The sequence below is a fragment of the Quercus suber genome, unplaced genomic scaffold (genome assembly GCF_002906115.3).
Source record: "Quercus suber isolate HL8 unplaced genomic scaffold, Cork oak 2.0 scaffold_235, whole genome shotgun sequence".
NCBI lineage: Eukaryota > Viridiplantae > Streptophyta > Magnoliopsida > Fagales > Fagaceae > Quercus > Quercus suber.
Window position 1 is genome coordinate 1 of NW_027069692.1, and position 19,101 is coordinate 19,101.

The 19,101-nt window shown below is 34.5% G+C and overlaps 1 protein-coding gene across 1 annotated transcript; it reads right to left on the reverse strand.

The window, feature by feature from the left end:
- Window positions 1-407: 407 nt before the first annotated feature.
- Window positions 408-12,303, reverse strand: LOC112024976 (uncharacterized). Its single transcript, XM_065780431.1, has 7 exons — window positions 11,022-12,303; window positions 9,668-9,781; window positions 8,794-9,080; window positions 1,447-1,569; window positions 1,162-1,283; window positions 855-1,065; window positions 408-661 (listed from the first exon to the last, which is right to left on the reverse strand). Exons 1-7 carry the CDS (start codon window positions 12,299-12,301, stop codon window positions 426-428), a joined length of 2,373 nt encoding a protein of 790 aa, XP_065636503.1. The 5' UTR covers window positions 12,302-12,303; the 3' UTR covers window positions 408-425.
- Window positions 12,304-19,101: the final 6,798 nt, after the last annotated feature.

Consider the following 19,101-nt stretch of genomic DNA (forward strand, 5'->3'; position numbering starts at 1 on the left):
TTTTGTTTTTCAAATTGTAGCAAATATTTAATCAATGTGCTTTGACTCAAAGTACCCTCATTCCCTTATAACATGATGTAAGGGTGAGGTGATATGTTAAAGACGTACTAAAATTTAAGTTATCAGTAACAACAATAATGATAATAAAGCTTATTTGATAATAAGCTTATTTGATGGTTTCATGCAGCGGCTAATGTCTCCTGAGTATGCAGTTGATGGAAGATTTTCAGTGAAATCTGATGTGTTTAGCATGGGTGTGCTTATGTTAGAGATAGTGAGTTCCATGAAAATCAGAAAATTTTATCACCCAAATCACCATCATAACCTTTTGGGACATGTAAGTGGAAAACTCTCTCTCTCTCTCTCTCTCTCTCTCTCTCTCTCTCTCTCTCTCTCTTTATCTAGTGCCAATTTTATATTACTTACTATGTTCCAACAACTCTATCTGTCTTCTCTTCACTTTCATCCCCTACAAAAGTTCTTGCTAAGCCAAAATCTGATATTTTTGGGTTTAAGTTGATATCTAATAAAATATTGCTTGCTTTTAGATCCCTGTGGATGACTTGAAGTCTAGAGTCCTCGTGAAGATAGAGAAGTCCTCGCACAATCCCGATAATAATGTCAAAACGCTTTGGCCATGCTAGCAGAGTATCATTTTGTTCTGCATACAATTTTTGCCCTTGTTACCATGATTGCATCTATCTCTATTTTTAGTTCTTTTTGTGAAGTTCTTTTGAAAATCAATTGGAGGATTCTATTCAAATACATAATAGACAAGAGTTAAGACACACAGGCACGCAACATTTAAAAGATGGAAAGTAATTATCATACATTAAGGGTCAAGAGAATCATACCAAAAATGAAACAATCCAAGCTTTTGTTGGGCATGTACTCATAGATTAACATCTTTTCATCTCCTTGAACACAGTAGCCTAAAAGCTTGACAAGATTCTTATGTTGAAGTTTGGCAATGAGAACAACTTCATTCTTGAACTCTTCAAGACCTTGTCTTGAACTCTTTGATAACCTCTTCACTGCAATATCTTGTCCGTTACGTAGATTTCCCTGCAAATCATCAGTTAAAGATGAATCTTTCCGTCTAAATTTTTATAGTATCACCATAAATTTTTTGAGCTGTAATTAAATCAGAATCCTTTTTACCTTATAAACAGGACCAAATCCACCTGCCCCGATCACATTTGCAGGAGAGAATTTGTTTGTTGCTGTAGCAACCGTTGTGAAATTAAATAATGGTACGTCTACATCTTCTTTCTTTCTTTCACCTATTGAACCCATATATAACCTTTTCAGGAACTGCTTTTAATTTTAGTCTTTGTACAATTTATCATGCTCATTTAAAATCTTGCTTTAATATGAGCAAGGATGGATGAGTGTGTGTGTGTGTATATATATATATATATTGGAAAAATGGATGGGTATACTTACGTCTTCTATTTGTTGTCTTCCATGTGAAACGCCAAAGCAACCCCAAAGTAAGCAATCCAGAAATGATTGATGCTGTTATGATGACCACCACCCTTTTCTTCTTGTTTAATTTGTGGATTGATCCTAGATCAGACAGCAATTAAGTAATTGTTTCATTTTTTTTTTTTTTTTTTTAAGTTTTATGTTTCTTTCTGGTAGAAGTATTAGATCATTGATTATAGTCCCTGGATGTACTATAAGTCAGTTGAGCATATGTGAGCTAATTCCATGACAAATTTACTTGTAATTTTTAAGTTTTGTACTTGTAATGTGATTGTGGTAATGAGGGCTAAAGGTTGACGGATCTTCTCATTGTGCAAGACTAATGAACTCAGTCGAGCGAGATTGGAGGCTTGGTTGTGTGAGATGGTTGATTCAGACAGAAACTCTCCATAGACACTCAGTTGACCGAGACCTCATTATGAAAATTCTGTTATTTTCTTTCAAGGCTGCTTTGGTAGCCACACTAAGCCTAAACCTGACTTGTGTAAATACCTTTTTCAACCCTAATCCTTTGAGAAGGAAGACAACCACAGTAAAACGTAGAAAAACCTAGAGATGGCTAATATTTGTCTTGCAATCCTTTCCCAGTGAACATCCTTTAGAGTTTGACTCTTTTAGACACAAAGATCACCTTAACTGTGTTGGAGTTGCTACTAAAACCATAGAGACTACATCAAATCTTCAAGAAGCTTTGGAGTGAATAAGAGATCGGTTTTACAGTAGATGGATTGACTTGTGGTACCAAGTGATTGTGAAGGACAAGGCATGAGTCTGAAGTTGATAGCAGGAGTGAGGAGATTGGATGCACTTCATGTGCTTGTACATATAAAGCCTAGTAAGTATAGTACATACCGCAACAACCTTCATATTTGATTTGATTAGTTGGGCTCGGCCACAAAGTACGTTTACCTATTGGTTTTTCACTCTGTGAACAGATGCTCTTTCCTATGTATGTGCAAGGGCATATTCAGGAATTTTAACTTGAGGGGACCAAATTGCAATATTGATAAAATAATCATAATTCATAAATCTATAAATACAAAATTATTAAATTAATAAATTGTCATATACTTAAACATTAATGAAAATACAAAAAAGGGTCTAGTTCACTATATACACATACAGAATTTTGCAAACTATTATTTGAAGCACCACCAATCCAACACATATATATATATATATATAACCGAAATTTTTGACTTTTTGTTAAGTTCTCCCGAGCTGGCCACATCATCATTATTTTTAAAAACAAAATTATTTATTAAGTATTATTATTATCTTTAATTACTTAGATAACTTGCACAAAACTTTTTTTTTAGAAAAATTGCACAGAACTTTAAACATGTGTTTGGTCGGCAATATATATTTTATGAGCAAGACTTATGTATAGTATTTAGGTGTTGTTCTTTAGGTTCTTATTTTAAGATTCTCCCATGTGGATTTTTTCTCATAGGAAGGAAGTGTATTTTTTAGTTAATCACATGATTGAATTTTAAAAGAGGAACCTAAGGAACAACACCTAAGGTACTGTATTTAAGTTTATATATATAAAACCAAAACTTTTGATTTTTTGTTGACCTCTCCAGACCTTGCCACATCATCATTATTTTTTTAAACAAAATTAATTATTGAGCACTATTATTATATATAATTACTTAGATGACTTGCACAAAACTTTCTTTTGAGAAAAATTGCATGGAACTTTAAACATGTGTTTGGTCGGCAATATATATTTTATGAGTAAGACTTAGGTACAATACTTAGGTGTTATTCTTTAAGTTCTCATTTTAAGATTCTACTATGTGAATTTTTTCACATGGGAAGGAAGTGTATGTTTTAAGAGGAAAACCTAAAGAACGGCACCTAAGGTACTGTACCTAAGTTTTGTTTATATTTTATTATATCTACATTATCCATCTAAAAGTTGAAAGAGATTTTGTGTTGATAAAGTAACTATGGGGTTGGGTTTATCGGATTAGATCAAGCTCACAAAACATCAATTATTCATTTAACAATGAATTGTATGAATTTTTTTATGTCCTTATTAAACTATATATTATTATTATTATAATATAAAACTAAAGTTTTTTACTTTTTAGTGACCATTTAAAATTTTAACACATTAGTTTTGCAAGCTTCACAAATTTATACCTCATTATAATTAATTTTATTTATTAATTTATTAATTAGACTCATGTTAGGACTCCTCTCTTCCCTCCTCAAAACCCTAAATATAACTTGGTGAGGAAGTTGATTCTTCAACGAGAATAAATCCTGTTGTATAAAGACCACCTAATTGCTTTTAAATTTGAACACGATTGTCTTATTAACAATAGAGTCTATGAATTGCAGTGTTGCACAGTCACCCACAAATAACATCCATGCAAGGGCTTGATATTCTTCGGCATAACCCTAAATCGATGTTGAAAGGATGTGTTTTACAACCATCTAATCTTGGTAACTAAATCCTGCACCTATGATTGTTTATGATTATTTTTGTTCACGGTATATAGTTTAAACCCATTAAAACTAATTGCTTGATGGTATTTCATGGTTTTTTTACACTTTACTTTTTCTTTCTGGGTTGCTAGGAACACAACCTCACAGATGATTTTTTTTTCATTGTTTAAAGTTTAGACTCATTAAAATTTAAAATTTATTACTTTATGGGTTTATGTACTTTTTTCTTTTTCTTAATTTTCTCTTTTGAATAGTCATATATTTTTGGCTTTTTGGAAGTTTTGCAATATTTGAACATGTTTAGCAAATTTCAACAACTATACCATGCATGTATTATTCTTTTGAATGTAATCAAACTTTCTTTTATATTTCTCTATTGTATAATCATATATATATATATATATATTGTTTTGTTTCAATAATTTATAGGAAGTAAATCTTATGATTCTTTAATATTTTTTGGCCTTTCGAAATTTTTAACATCTGAATTTTTGAGTTATATTTTTGCAATATCTTAAACTATTTGGCAAATTTCAATGACTATAGCCATGAATTATTATTTTGAGTGTAACACATCCTTCTCTTATATTTCTCTGTTGTGTAGTCACACACACACACATATTTGTAAGCTCTTAATTTTTTGATTCTTCTCAATAGTTATAGGCTTATAGTCATGAATTATTCTTTTGAATGTAACCATCTTTCTCTTATATTTTTCTATTGTGTAGTCATATATATTTTGTTTTGTTTCAATAATTTTTAAGCAATGAATCTTCTAATTCTTTAATATTTTTTGAAAGCCATTGCACGTTCACGCAATGACTTTTTCATCAAATTGTAACACAAATTGAAGTTGTACAGGAGCAATTCATGCAATGGTGTAGTTTCTTACTCAATTTAAGATTTTATAAAATCATTTTAGTCGACTACACAAACAAGTAGGTTCCCATGCATAGTATTGAAATTTCCATATTTTTTTAATGAATTATTCAGCACCAAATTTCAAATTTAAAAAAAAAAAATGATGATATGGAGAGAGATATAATATATTATCATATAGCAATACAAAAAAATTGAACAACATATTCTTAATAAACAAAGCATATTCATAAACTAAATGACCATTATCATATATATATATATATATATAGCAAAGCATAAATCTAAATGCCCATGTGGTGTTAAATAAACAAAGAAACTTAAAATGTTGAGGTTCAATTACTTTCATGAAGGCTAAAAAAAAAAAAAACGAGTTTATTTGTTTCCGAGTTAAAGTGTTAGAGCAATAAACAATGAGAGGAAAGAAACATGGGGCTGGTATCTATTGAGAATCCCATAGGTGGCTTCTTGAGGTTGAGAAGGATGGGAAAAAAGTAAATTTTGTTTGAAAATGAGTGGTAAAAGATGTTATTTTGAGAGTGTAAGTTATGGAAAAAACTTAGGTGTTTCGGGAGTAATGCTCCCTCCTCTCACATGAGGGATGGGCCCCACATGTGGGTCCCACCACGGGGCGCACCCCTCATGTGAGAGGGGGGAGCATTGCTCCCAAAACATTTAAGAATTACCCAGGGGTTATTGTCTATTGAATTGACAACAAATTATTTGAAAAATTGGGAGAGTTAGCTAGTATTTTATTTGGAGGACTTTGGGCTATTATCTATTGGACTAAGCAGTAAGTAGAGTTCCTAGAAAGAAGTGGGGGGTCATATTTTTCTTGGGGGCCCATAACCTTTTACTTTTTCTGTTGCTATCAGAATAACCAAATCTCAGGGGAAACAATTATTCACATTTCAGCCCAAAGCCCAATTGTAGCCCAAAACTCAAGCCCGAACCTTGCTAGCCCAAACCGTATGATGGAAAATCAACCCACCCCTAACACTATAGACCAAAACAATGCCTCACCACAATCTGAACCAGAGACTACCCAACTGAATTTAGCTCATATTTCTTCAACCCTCGCCACCCCACACTTTCTAAAAGAAATGAAGTTTGGCAAAAATTAGAACAACTGGGCAGGGATATTCATATTAATGGTAGATGGTTATGTATAGGTGATTTTAACCAAGTACTGGATTTTGAGGATAAATTAGCTTTTAAGGATACAGGGATACAAGGTAGTCAGGAATTGAGAAGTTGCTCATCAAACCTGAGCCTCTTACCCATAGAATCTAAAGGTCTTTCATATACTTGGAAAAATAAGAGGCCAGGTACTGATTTTGTGATGGAAAAATTAGACAGGGCCTTTGCAAATTGGGAATGGTGTAATGCCTACCCCCATTGCCTCATCCAAAACCTTCCCATTATGTGCTCCGACCATGGCCCCATTTTACTTGATACTACTTGGAGACCCCCTTTTGGACAAAGACCTTTCTCCCATTATGTGCTCCGACCATGGCCCCATTTTACTTGATACTACTTGGAGACCCCCTTTTGGACAAAGACCTTTCAGATTTGAGTGGATGTGGACATCCCACCCAGATTGTTTTGGCATAATACAGGAAGCTTGGAAAACCAATTACCAGGGTTCTCGTGCATTCAAGTTGGTCCAGAGAATTAAAAAGGTAAAGGAGGAGCTTAAAGGTTGGAATCATACTGTTTTTGGCAGATTCAAAGGGAGATAGCAAAAAAGAAAGAAGAACTACAACAAATCCAAGCCAGTGTCAAATCCTTACAGGATGTTCAAAAAGAAATGGATGTTAGTTCTCAGCTAGAAACCTTATTGGATAGAGAGGAAATTATGTGGGCTCAGAAAGCTCGGAGTACTTGGATTATCAAGGGAGATCGAAACACAAAATATTTTCAAACCATTACAAGAAACAGAAGACTCTGAAACAGAATCACCCAAATCAAAGCTGAGGATGGTAGTTGGCTGGAGAATATAGAAAACTCCATCTTATCAATTGGGACACCATCTGTAGACCTAGAAATGAAGGTGGATTGGGTATAAGGAAATTTAAATTGATGAACCAAGCCTTAATAGCTAAACAATTTTGGAGAATCATTCAACAACCCCAATCCATCCTGGCAAAGACTTACCTCAAAATATTGTCAACGGGAACACATTCTCTCACACAAACCCAAACCAAGCAGCTCCTGTTCCTGGAAAAATATTAAGAATAAACCCAATCCCAAACTTTTCCAATGCACTTGGAAAGTAAGTACAGGACATAGCCTCCCACTCCAACATCCAGCTTGGTTTAAACCAAAAAACCCTTCAACCTTAGATCCTGCCCTTTGTGTTGCCAATCTGATTAAACCTGCCACCAATACTTGGGACCTGCAACTCATCACTTCTCTTTACAATAAGGAAGAAGCTGAGAACATCCTGAACATCTCAATACCCAAATTGAGACCTTTGGAATCCCAAGACAAAATCATTTGGCCTTTCTCTACCACTGGTAAATTCCAAGTGAAAAAAGCCTATTCCATCCTTCTCAATGACAACCTTCCAGCTCTCCCAAACCCAGCTGCTATCCCACAAAAGATATGGAAAACTTTTTGGAAAATCCCTCTACCCCAACAAATTCTGCAATTTATCTGGAAAGTCTTACACTCAGCCCTCCCTGTTAGAAACACTCTTATCCATAGAGGTTTAAATTGTTTGGATACCTGTCCTTTTTGTCAAGAAGATAGGGAAACTTTAGAGCACTTGTTCCTCAAATGCCATTTTGCTAGAGCCGTTTGGTTAGGCAGTGAAATAACTATTCGTACTGATACTCTTCCCTACCACACTATTTCTGATTGGATTTCTGACTGGTTACAAGGAAGCCAAAAGGAAACCCGAATCAAGACCTGCATCCCTACCTTGTTTGTTACCCTTTGGTGTATATGGAATCACAGAAATGGCAGTCTTTGAAGGAAAGCTACCCAATGCTAGGGAGGTTATACTAATCTCAAATGCTTTAACTCTCAAGTACAGTGCCGCTTTTTCTAAAACTCTTACAGGTCAAGACCCAACATCAGAGGAAGACAACCATCACCTTACCCCGGTTTGGCCCTATCAAGAAGCTTGGCAGCTGTTGTATCTTGTTGAAACCTCCAGCAAAGTAATTAGAGGAAGACAAGGTGCTGCCCTGGTTGGTAAATCAAGGGAAGGATGTCCAATTGTCAAAAATGCATTTCTCACGGCTTTTCAAGATCCTAAGAAGGCAAAGCTTGCTGCAATCCGTGAAGCACTCATTTACACAGCCCATTCAGGTCTTCAAAGGGTGGTGATCCTAACTGACAGTAAGGAAATTCAACTCTTCTGGAGATCTAAGAGCAACTGGCCTTGGTGGATTGATAGTTTAATAGATGATATTCATAATATTGTTAAGCAATACTCTATGCTTGTTGTCCTTTTGAGAGCTCCGGACTCTATTTTATCTGAATGTAAGAAACTTGCTAATATGGTAGCAAGTCAGTCTCCCAACTCTGTGATGTAATCCTTTTCTTGTTTTGGTATCACAAAAAAAAAAGAAAAAGACTCATAGCCTAACAGTAGAAGAAAATTAAAATTCTAGGGGGCCATGGACAACGTAGCTCCGCAACTGTTAATGTGTGTTTGTGGTTCATATGCTCTAATGTATATCTATGCTTATTTTCATGCTTGAATATTTGATGAATCAAGTACTTCACTTAATACAGAATAATTGGTTAAAATTGGTAGTTAAGTTGTATTAGGGGTCAAAAGTAATTTTTATTTGGTATCAGAGCTTTGGTTCACTTGTGAAGGATTAATTCCCTAATGTGTTCCTTAATCCCGTCTACCATGGATAAAAATATTTTAAATTCTTAAAAACAAAAAATTGAAAGACAATTGAAAACAGTAATTGAAGATCATCTTTCACAAAATCAAACTCATACCCAGTTCTGAAGGGTGCATCCGAATGTATAGATCCTGTCCACCAGCCGGAAACTGTTTAATATCTACTAGATCACCAAACCAGATGGCGCAGCCAGCACCTTCTCTGATATCTGAGTTTGTATAAGCCGTACAAGAACAGTTATTCAAGCATTCTGCCCTGCATTCCTTGAGATTCATTTTTGTGTTCACCCATGAGTGTGTAGTATCTGGGAGTTTCAATCCAGAAAATTTAAGAAACCTAGGGGACCAAATTGCAATATTGATAAAATAATCATAATTCATAAATCTATAAATACAAAATTATCAAATTAATAAATTGTCATATACTTAAACATTAATGAAAATACAAAAAAAGGGTCTAGTTCACTATATACACATACAGAATTTTACAAACTATTATTTTAAGCACCACCAATACAACATATATATATATATATATATAACCGAAATTTTTGACTTTTTGTTAACTTCTCCCCAGCTTGCCACATCATCATTATTTTTAAAAACAAAATTATTTATTAAGTATTGTAATAAATCCATCCTGGCAAAGACTTACCTCAAAATATTGTCAACGGGAACACATTCTCTCACACAAACCCAAACGAAGCAGCTCCTGTTCCTGGAAAAATATTATGAACAAACCCAATCCCAAACTTTTCCAGTGCACTTGGAAAGTAAGTACAGGACATAGCATCCCACTCCAACATCCAGCTTGGTTTAAACCAAAAAACCCTTCAACCTTAGATCCTGCCCTTTGTGTTGCCAATCTGATTAAACCTGCCACCAATACTTGGGACCTGCCACTCATCGCTTCTCTTTACAATAAGGAAGAAGCTGAGAACATCCTGAACATCTCAATACCCAAATTGAGACCTTTGGAATCCCAAGACAAAATCATTTGGCCTTTCTCTACCACTGGTAAATTCCAAGTGAAAAAGGCCTATTCCATCCTTCTCAATGACAACCTTCCAGCTCTCCCAAACCCAGCTGCTATCCCACAAAAGATATGGAAAACTTTTTGGAAAATCCCTCTACCCCAACAAATTCTGCAATTTATCTGGAAAGTCTTACACTCAGCCCTCCCTGTTAGAAACACCCTTATCCATAGAGGTTTAAATTGTTTGGATACCTGTCCTTTTTGTCAAGAAGATAGGGAAACTTTAGAGCACTTGTTCCTCAAATGCCATTTTGCTAGAGCCGTTTGGTTAGGCAGTGAAATAACTACTCGTACTGATACTCTTCACTACCACACTATTTCTGATTGGATTTCTAACTGGTTACAAGGAAGCCAAAAGGAAACCGGAATCAAGACCTGCATCCCTACCTTGTTTGTTACCCTTTGGTGTATATGGAATCACAGAAATGGCATAGTCTTTGAAGGAAAGCTACCCAATGCTAGGGAGGTTATACTAATCTCAAATGCTTTAACTCTCAAGTACAATGCTGCTTTTCCTAAAACTCTTACAGGTCAAGACCCAACATCAGAGGAAGACAACCAGCACCTTACCCTGGTTTGGCCCTATCAAGAAGCTTGGCAGCTGTTGTATCTTGTTGAAACCTCCAGCAAAGTAATTAGAGGAGGACAAGGTGCTGCCCTGATTGGTAAATCAAGGGAAGGATGTGCAATTGTCAAAAATGCATTTCTCACGGCTTTTCAAGATCCTAAGAAGGAAATTCAACTCTTCTGGAGATCTAAGAGCTACTGGCCTTGGTGGATTGATAGTTTAATAGATGATATTCATAATATTGTTAAGCAATACTCTATGCTTGTTGTCCTTTTGAGAGCTCCGGACTCTATTTTATCTGAATGTAATCCTTTTCTTGTTTTGGTATCAAAAGAAAAAAGAAAAAGAAAAAGAAAAAAGACTCATAGCCTAACAGTAGAAGAAAATTAAAATTCTAGGGGGCCATGGACAACGTAGCTCCGCAACTGTTAATGTGTGTTTGTGGTTCATATGCTCTAATGTATATCTATGCTTATTTTCATGCTTGAATATTTGATGAATCAAGTACTTCACTTAATACAGAATAATTGGTTAAAATTGGTAGTTAAGTTGTATTAGGGGTCACAAGTAATTTTTATTTGGTATTAGAGCTTTGGTTCACTTGTGAAGGATTAATTTCCTAATGTGTTCCTTAATCCCGTCTACCATGGATAAATATATTTTAAATTCTAAAAAACAAAAAATTGAAAGACAATTGAAAACAGTAATTGAAGATCATCTTTCACAAAATCAAACTCATACCCAGTTCTGAAGGGTGCATCCGAATGTATAGATCCTGTCCACCAGCCGGAAACTGTTTAATATCTACTAGATCACCAAACCAGATGGCGCAGCCAGCACCTTCTCTGATATCTGAGTTTGTATAAGCCGTACAAGAACAGTTATTCAAGCATTCTGCCCTGCATTCCTTGAGATTCATTTTTGTGTTCACCCATGAGTGTGTAGTATCTGGGAGTTTCAATCCAGAAAATTTAAGAAACCCATGTGTGCTTTTCTCCTCGCAGCTCAATCGTTTATTGCGTACACATCCTTGGGACCAATCTATTGAATCCCATCTTTGTTGTGACTTGGGTTTGAATCCCTTTAAACATTGGCAGATTGGAGCGTCGGTAACAAGACATCTTGCATAGGCTCCACAAAGGGCGTAAGTATCACAGTAGTCTATAGGAAGAGATCCATAAAGATTCCAACTTTGTTCTGTCCATATTAAGATTTGAAACATAGAGTTAGTTTGGTTGGGAAGTGTTCTTGTGTAAAGTGACTGTTTCAGGGTAAACATGAAGTAGGCCTCATCTTGATTGAACACAAATTCGAAGGCAAACACCGGATTTGGCTTTAGTCCAGGTGAACCACTGAAGCCATAGCCATTCCAAGGCGCAGTACGGAAGTATATTGTTGAGCCTTGCCACAAATAAAATTCTGGGTAGTTATGAAGTGTCATCTCAAAGATAAAGTTCCCAGGAGATGGGTCATCCCAGTTCTTCCATGCAATAAAGCGCCTGTTGAGACCTCTCTTCAAATCCCAACCGAATTTCATCCCTGGTAAAATTGTATCAGATGGACAGTCAAAGCTTTGCCACAAATAATCTTCTGAATTGCCATCTGTTACCACAAGATTCCCAGTATCCAGGAGTTGTAACAATGGACTCTGAGCTTCTTTCAAAGTGCTTGCTGACCAAACAACCGAATTATGCTGGATGACGTTAAGATTTCCAGTGCTGTTTATCATCAAAATCCCAGAAGTATCGTTGATTGGGCGAACTCTGTTTGCAACCCAAACAACAGTTTGAACTGGGATGCTCTTGTACCAAATTCCCAAGTAACGATTCTTGGAACTTCCAGGACTGAAGAAACCCAGTACAAAGTTTCCTTCTCTGGACACTATGGTGTCACCATCACTTAAAATTTGGGATGGAGTTATGCTGTCTAGTACTCCATAGGAGATTTTAAACAAGAAAAAGAGTAAATTTGTAACGACAAGAATAGAAGAAAGAAGGTCCATTTCCCTGGTAAAATTGTATCAGATGGATAGTCAAAGCTTTGCCACAAATAATCTTCTGAATTGCTATCTGTTACCACAAGATTCCCAGTATCCAGGAGTTGTAACAATGGACTCTGAGCTTCTTTCAAAGTGCTTGCTGACCAAACAACCGAATTATGCTGGATGACGTTAAGATTTCCAGTGCTGTTTATCATCAAAATCCCAGAAGTATCGTTGATTGGGCGAACTCTGTTTGCAACCCAAACAACAGTTTGAACTGGGATGCTCTTGTACCAAATTCCCAAGTACCGATTCTTGGAACTTCCAGGACTGAAGAAACCCAGTACAAAGTTTCCTTCTCTGGACACTATGGTGTCACCATCACTTAAAATTTGGGATGGAGTTATGCTGTCTAGTACTCCATAGGAGATTTTAAACAAGAAAAAGAGTAAATATGTAACGACAAGAATAGAAGAAAGAAGGTCCATTGATTGAATCAATTTGATTCCCAGCTCTTGACCTCTTTCGTTCCTATATACAAGTTCAAGATAGGCCATCTATCGTTAAGGGCCATTAGAAAGGCATAAACCCTGAACGACTCGGCAGTTGACTTGGACGCAGGGGCGGAGCCGCCTTATACTGTGGGGGGGCCATAATGTTCAAATTTTTTTTATAGTCAGGTAAAAATAGGCCCTAAAGAATTTTTTTGTTAGATTTGGCCCCTTCAAATGAAACTGATTGGCCCCCTCAAGTCTCCTTGATTCATCAAATTTATTCAATTATGTTAACCTTTTGTTAGTCTTTCTTCATCTCTCCTCTCCCAACATGTCATCACACAAGCCCAACTTGTATAATTTTTACTATTGGGCTGTAGCTTCCCTTTATAGAAGGTTATTACTTCACATTTTCAATTTGTATTTTCCTTCTACCTCATCACTCACGGTGAAAGTGTTCCTTAATCTCTCTACTCCTCCATTTCTTCTCCTTTTTCATTTCTATTTTACATCAAATTCTATTCATTTTATCGAAGTTCAATTTCAATTTCTATTTATTTATATTATGGTTGATCATTTTTTTTTTCTTCCTCTTATTTATTAATCCAATTGATAGTCTAATTCATTATTTATATTTAGTATTTCATGCTAACAAACTAAGACAACCATATTTAAGTAAGCTTTGGTATGACAAACACATCTAATACTAGATTAGATACATAAATCTTAATTTTATTTGAAAAGCTCATACACATTCCAAAACTAACAAATTTGTCTATGTTTGACAAATTTGTTGACAAATTTGTCCAGTAATGAGTGGGTCACACACACACACACACACAATACAACAGTGTTGAGCCTGCAGCCCAAATAAGCTCTGGGTAGTTATGAAGTGTCAATCTCATGAGAAGTTCCAGGAGATGGGTCATCCCAGTTCTTCCATGCAATAAAGCGCCTGTTGAGACCTCTCTTCAAATCCCAACCGATGTTTCATCCCTGGTAAAATTGTATCAGATGGATAGTCAAAGCTTTGCCACAAATAATCTTCTGAATTGCCATCTGTTACCACAAGATTCCCAGTATCCAGGAGTTGTAACAATGGACTCTGAGCTTCTTTCAAAGTGCTTGCTGACCAAACAACCGAATTATCTGGATGACGTTAAGATTTCCAGTGCTGTTTATCATCAAAATCCCAGAAGTATCGTTGATTGGGCGAACTCTGTTNCACATATATATATATATATATATTATCTTGTTAATCAATATGATCATTTAGTCTTGGCTGGCCCCCCCAAAGGAAAATTTCTAGCTCCGCCCCTGCTTGGACGCATGCAGTATCGTTGATTGGGCGAACTCTGTTTGCAACCCAAACAACAGTTTGAACTGGGATGCTCTTGTACCAAATTCCCAAGTAACGATTCTTGGAACTTCCAGGACTGAAGAAACCCAGTACAAAGTTTCCTTCTCTGGACACTATGGTGTCACCATCACTTAAAATTTGGGATGGAGTTATGCTGTCTAGTACTCCATAGGAGATTTTAAACAAGAAAAAGAGTAAATTTGTAACGACAAGAATAGAAGAAAGAAGGTCCATTGATTCCCAGCTCTTGACCTCTTTCGTTCCTACATACAAGTTCAAGATAGGCCATCTATCGTTAAGGGCCATTAGAAAGGCGTAAACCCTGAACGACTCGGCAGTTGACTTGGACGCATGCCTTCCGGACAGGGACGGACCTAGTAGGGTGCCCAAGGGGGCCCAGGCCCCGTGTCCTTATGTGAAAGAAATAAAATAGTAGTAGGTATAAGCCCAAAAATTATCTTAAAATTTAAGAGGAATTTACTTACCAGCCGCCCTAGAATTTTGGAAAGAAATAACTTCAGAGTCAGACCTTGAATAGTTTACTTTCAACCGAAAGAGGAAATTTTGATATAAAGAACCCGGAATCAAAAATAAAATTTGGCCATTCATTGAGTTGTTGATCCATAGCTCCTCCAAAATAAGCAACAAAATAATTTTAATAAATTCAAACACTCACAAAAGGATAAATAGAAAAAATAAACCCAAATCTTTTCTATTTAGGACTCTTAAATCAAGAGATTCAGAACTCCTCCTAATAAAAATGGAAAAAAAAAAAAAAACTTATCTTTATATCTATATGAATCAAACAAACAATCTCATCATTCACCCATCGCCGCTTGCTGCAAAGAGCTCCATCAAGTTGAAGATCTGACCAGCCAACCAGGGACAATCGGCACAAATCTAGCCTTCAAGCCCTCTATGGCTCCACTGCTGTATTTATCTCTCTTTGAATCCCTCTCTCTATTTGAATATTCAAATGTGTTCACTTTAAGTTTAAGACTCAGCTGCTCTTTGTTTTAGTGAAGTGATAGAAAACTATATTAACTCATAAAATAGTAATGTAAAATAGGATTGTTAATTATATTATTATTTTATTGATTGATATTTTCATTGATGAATATAGGTTGATATGTTGATACATGTAGTTCAATCAAACAAAATAAGATCACTAAGTGTGTTTTAGTCCTGTGTCTTTCTTAAAAAAAAAAAAAAGATCACTATGTAGTACTGCAAAGGACTAGTAGCTATATTGTTAACTTGTGAGTGATCATCAATTTGCTTTATATTCAATGTGATTTTTATGTCTAGATTGCAATTTCAATGTAAACTTACATGACATGACAAACATACAAAAAGTAATAAATATTGTACATGTTTGTAAAGAAATGATGAATATTGTATATTTTTTACAAATGTATATAATATTTGCCACTTTTTTTTTTTTTTTTTTTTTGTATATAATATAAATTTACATTATATTGTACAATCTAAAAGAAGAATTTTGCTATATTTTAAATTAATAATAGTGTTTCTATAATAGTAGTTGTAGGGGTGTTAGGCTCAGGAGCCCATATTTATGTATATATTGGGCTCCTGGCCCAATCCAAGGATGTTAAATAATCCGAGGACGGGTAAACACTTTCATGATGAACCGTGTTAGTAAGTGAAGAGGTGAAATCCGGTTAAGGTCGTCCAAAAAGGTGGTCCGAAGAAGAATCCCTCCGCGGCTGAGCAAAGTCGAGGTCAGAGGGTGTGGTCTGCCATCAAAAATAACATTCTGGATTGTTCCATGAATGAGGATAAGTATCAGGAAGGAACAGGATAGAGAAAGGTCATGAAATATCTCAAGGGAAAGCTGCTACCATTGTATTAAATGCTCTGCAGCTAACTCTCTGGCCATATTGATGAGGAAGTGATACTTGAACAGTAACTTTCAGCCTTACTGCTATTACCTAAATACTTTAAGAAGGTGTTGATGGGACAAGGATCATCACCTACAATCTGATCTGCACGTGAAAGGTGGAGATGAAAAGGAGAAAATAGTATAAAATGGAAAGGGGACTCTGAGAGAAGGGGATCAGAAATATAAGAGAAAAACATTGTAGCCATTAATAGCAAACTTTGTAATCAAATTGGAAAGAAACATATAAAAACTAATCTCCTTAGATTATGCTGAGGACGATTTTCTTTAGATTAAATCAGTTTATCTTCATTTTCTTGTCACTTGAATTCATTATACTTGTTGTCCAACTCGTTAAAACTCAGTTTTTCAACCCACTCTCTACAAATTCATTGTATTAGATATTTTTTGCCTAAGTTCATTTATCGCTTAGGCTAGAAATTCAAATTGAATCCTTATAGTTACTTTTCAAATTTTAAAATAATAGAATATTTTGAATAACGACTTTTAAAAAAGCATATGAACTAAGCACACTTTCTAATAATTGTGTGGGTAAATAATCATAAAATGCATGTGCATACACAATGGAATGGAAAAACTAAAAACAAAATTCCATGAGACTTAGACTTTATAAGAGAATCATACTCAGAACTTTCAGTTATTATTATTGTTATTTTATTATACCACTAGTTTAAATTCAAATGAAACCTACATATTCTTCCTTCTTATTTTTTGATGCGTAGTTAGTACTGGGGTTTGAACCATAAACTGAAGATGTCATAACATTTTCCCTTCTCTTTCAGTGTCTTGTCCAGAGCAAACTTACCATACACACAAAAAGTTTAGGGTACATTTGGTAGACTATAATAGACAATGTAATATAAGAGCTATTCCTATGGGTTAGCTATTCAGTAGTTTGATTATGTTTTTATTACATGAATAATCATTCTTTATGAATAGCTAATATTTAAAATAACCATTCATCTCTAAAAGGGATGTAATAATTATTCCTTAGAAGGTGTATTAATTTTTAAAATTAATATATTTCATAGTTACAACCTAAAAAATAACGTAAACAAGATAAAAGAGAGCAATTATCACAACATTTTACACAACCTTTATCAAACTTCTCATGTGGTGAGACATAAGCACTGAAGAAAAAATTGTAGATCCATGTGGGTGTACATTTTTACTACTCATAGCTCACCACATAGTAAAAGTTGTGTAAAATGCTATATTAACAACATTGCTCCATAAGAAATGGATCTTAAAACTATGTGTATGTTTAAATATCGCTTATTTGTTGAAAACTGAAAACTTATTGTTAAAAACACTGTAACAAAATATTTTTTAAACAACCAAAACACTAATCACACATTTTGCGCAACTTGACTAATCCATAAACAGTACCATAGGACCAGCCAAACGCAAATGCTGAAGAAGTAATACGCAAACGCACACTATAAGGATAAAGGTTATCAGGTTTGAAGCCTAATCATTTTGCCTAAGTTATCGGTAATGGTGTACAAAACTGACAAAAAATTTAGCGTTCTTATTAAATTTTGGATTGAGTTCAGCACTCCTAATGTAATAGTAATGGATGATTGTGATTAAAAAAAAAAAAAAACAACTTTCAATCTGGACTATTAAATATAAAAAAAAAAAGTAAAAAAATGAGAAAGGTACAAATTAATGTAGAGTGAGTGGGGGTAATTTTTATCTTAACGCAAAGTCATTGGTACCAATTGGGAGCTTATATGAATCGGAAACACAATCAGTAACATTTTCACCATTATGTGACGTATGGACAGCTGGCTCAGGTAAAATCCATGATCTTTTTGAAATGTACGTGGAATGTAAAGGGCCACGAATGCTGTCGCTGAGCACAGGTATAGGAAGTCAGTAGCCGTGTCAATACGCGATAGTCAGTAGCCAATACTAAACAAACACACATTCTGCCATAATTGTCCACGTAATTGACTATAACTAGTAAGTTGTCCGTGCAATGCACGGATAATTTTGTAATATTTTATGTAAGATGATTTTGGATAATATTGTTTATATATATTATAAAGAAAAAGTAAACTAAATTAGAGTAAAGAAACATATACATTTTAATTAGTTTAGTAGCTTCATTGCATATTTGTACCATTCTTAAGGTACGATTTTTTATTTATTTATTTATTTTTTAAATCATGAAACCAAAAATAAATGCAAAAAAGTAACGGGACCATAAAAATCAACAAATTTGTGTTATGTTCACATATTTCATACCATGAAATGAAAGTTTGTCCAACTCTCTGATCGTCTTCCCCTTATTGATAGTGCGACATTATGACATGGTTTGGACAAATGTGTATGCATGTGTCTTATAGATGATTTAAAATTGAACCATGGTAGAATATGGCTTTACATTGTGCACCAAATACTCTCTCTACTTATATACCCAAAACAAACACTATCCAACCAAATTACCCACCCCTAATTTTAAAAAGAAAAAGGAAAAAAAAAAGTTGTACAAAAGTGGAACATTGGATCCTTTTTTTTTTTGGGTTGATAAATGGAACATTGGATTGGTTAGAATTTAGAAATTAGAATGACAGATTCCCCACTCCAAAATTACATTCGAGTGACAAAATCTCTAACATTGGACACGGTTCGATCCTATAAATAAGAAGGTCAATGCATGTTATGCAACGTGAAATTTTAACAAATAATATTACATTATTTAATAATTTTTTTGAATGAATACTTTGAAAATCTTGCCATTGAATTTCGTTATACTTTTATATGTTCTTAAAAAGTATACCAAATTTCATATAATTTGGATATTATTTACTATTCGATGATTAAACTTATATTTTATGCATAGTTTTAAATTATAGAAACTTAAAATTTAAATATTTTATTAAATATGGTATTTATTATTATTATTATTTTGATGAAATTAGGTGTTATTATTGACCGTGGTGGCTCTAAGAGTCATTAAAAAACTTAAATTAAAAAAAATATAAAAATAAAACTTGAATATATTAACATCACAAAAAAAAAAAAAAAAAAAAAAAAA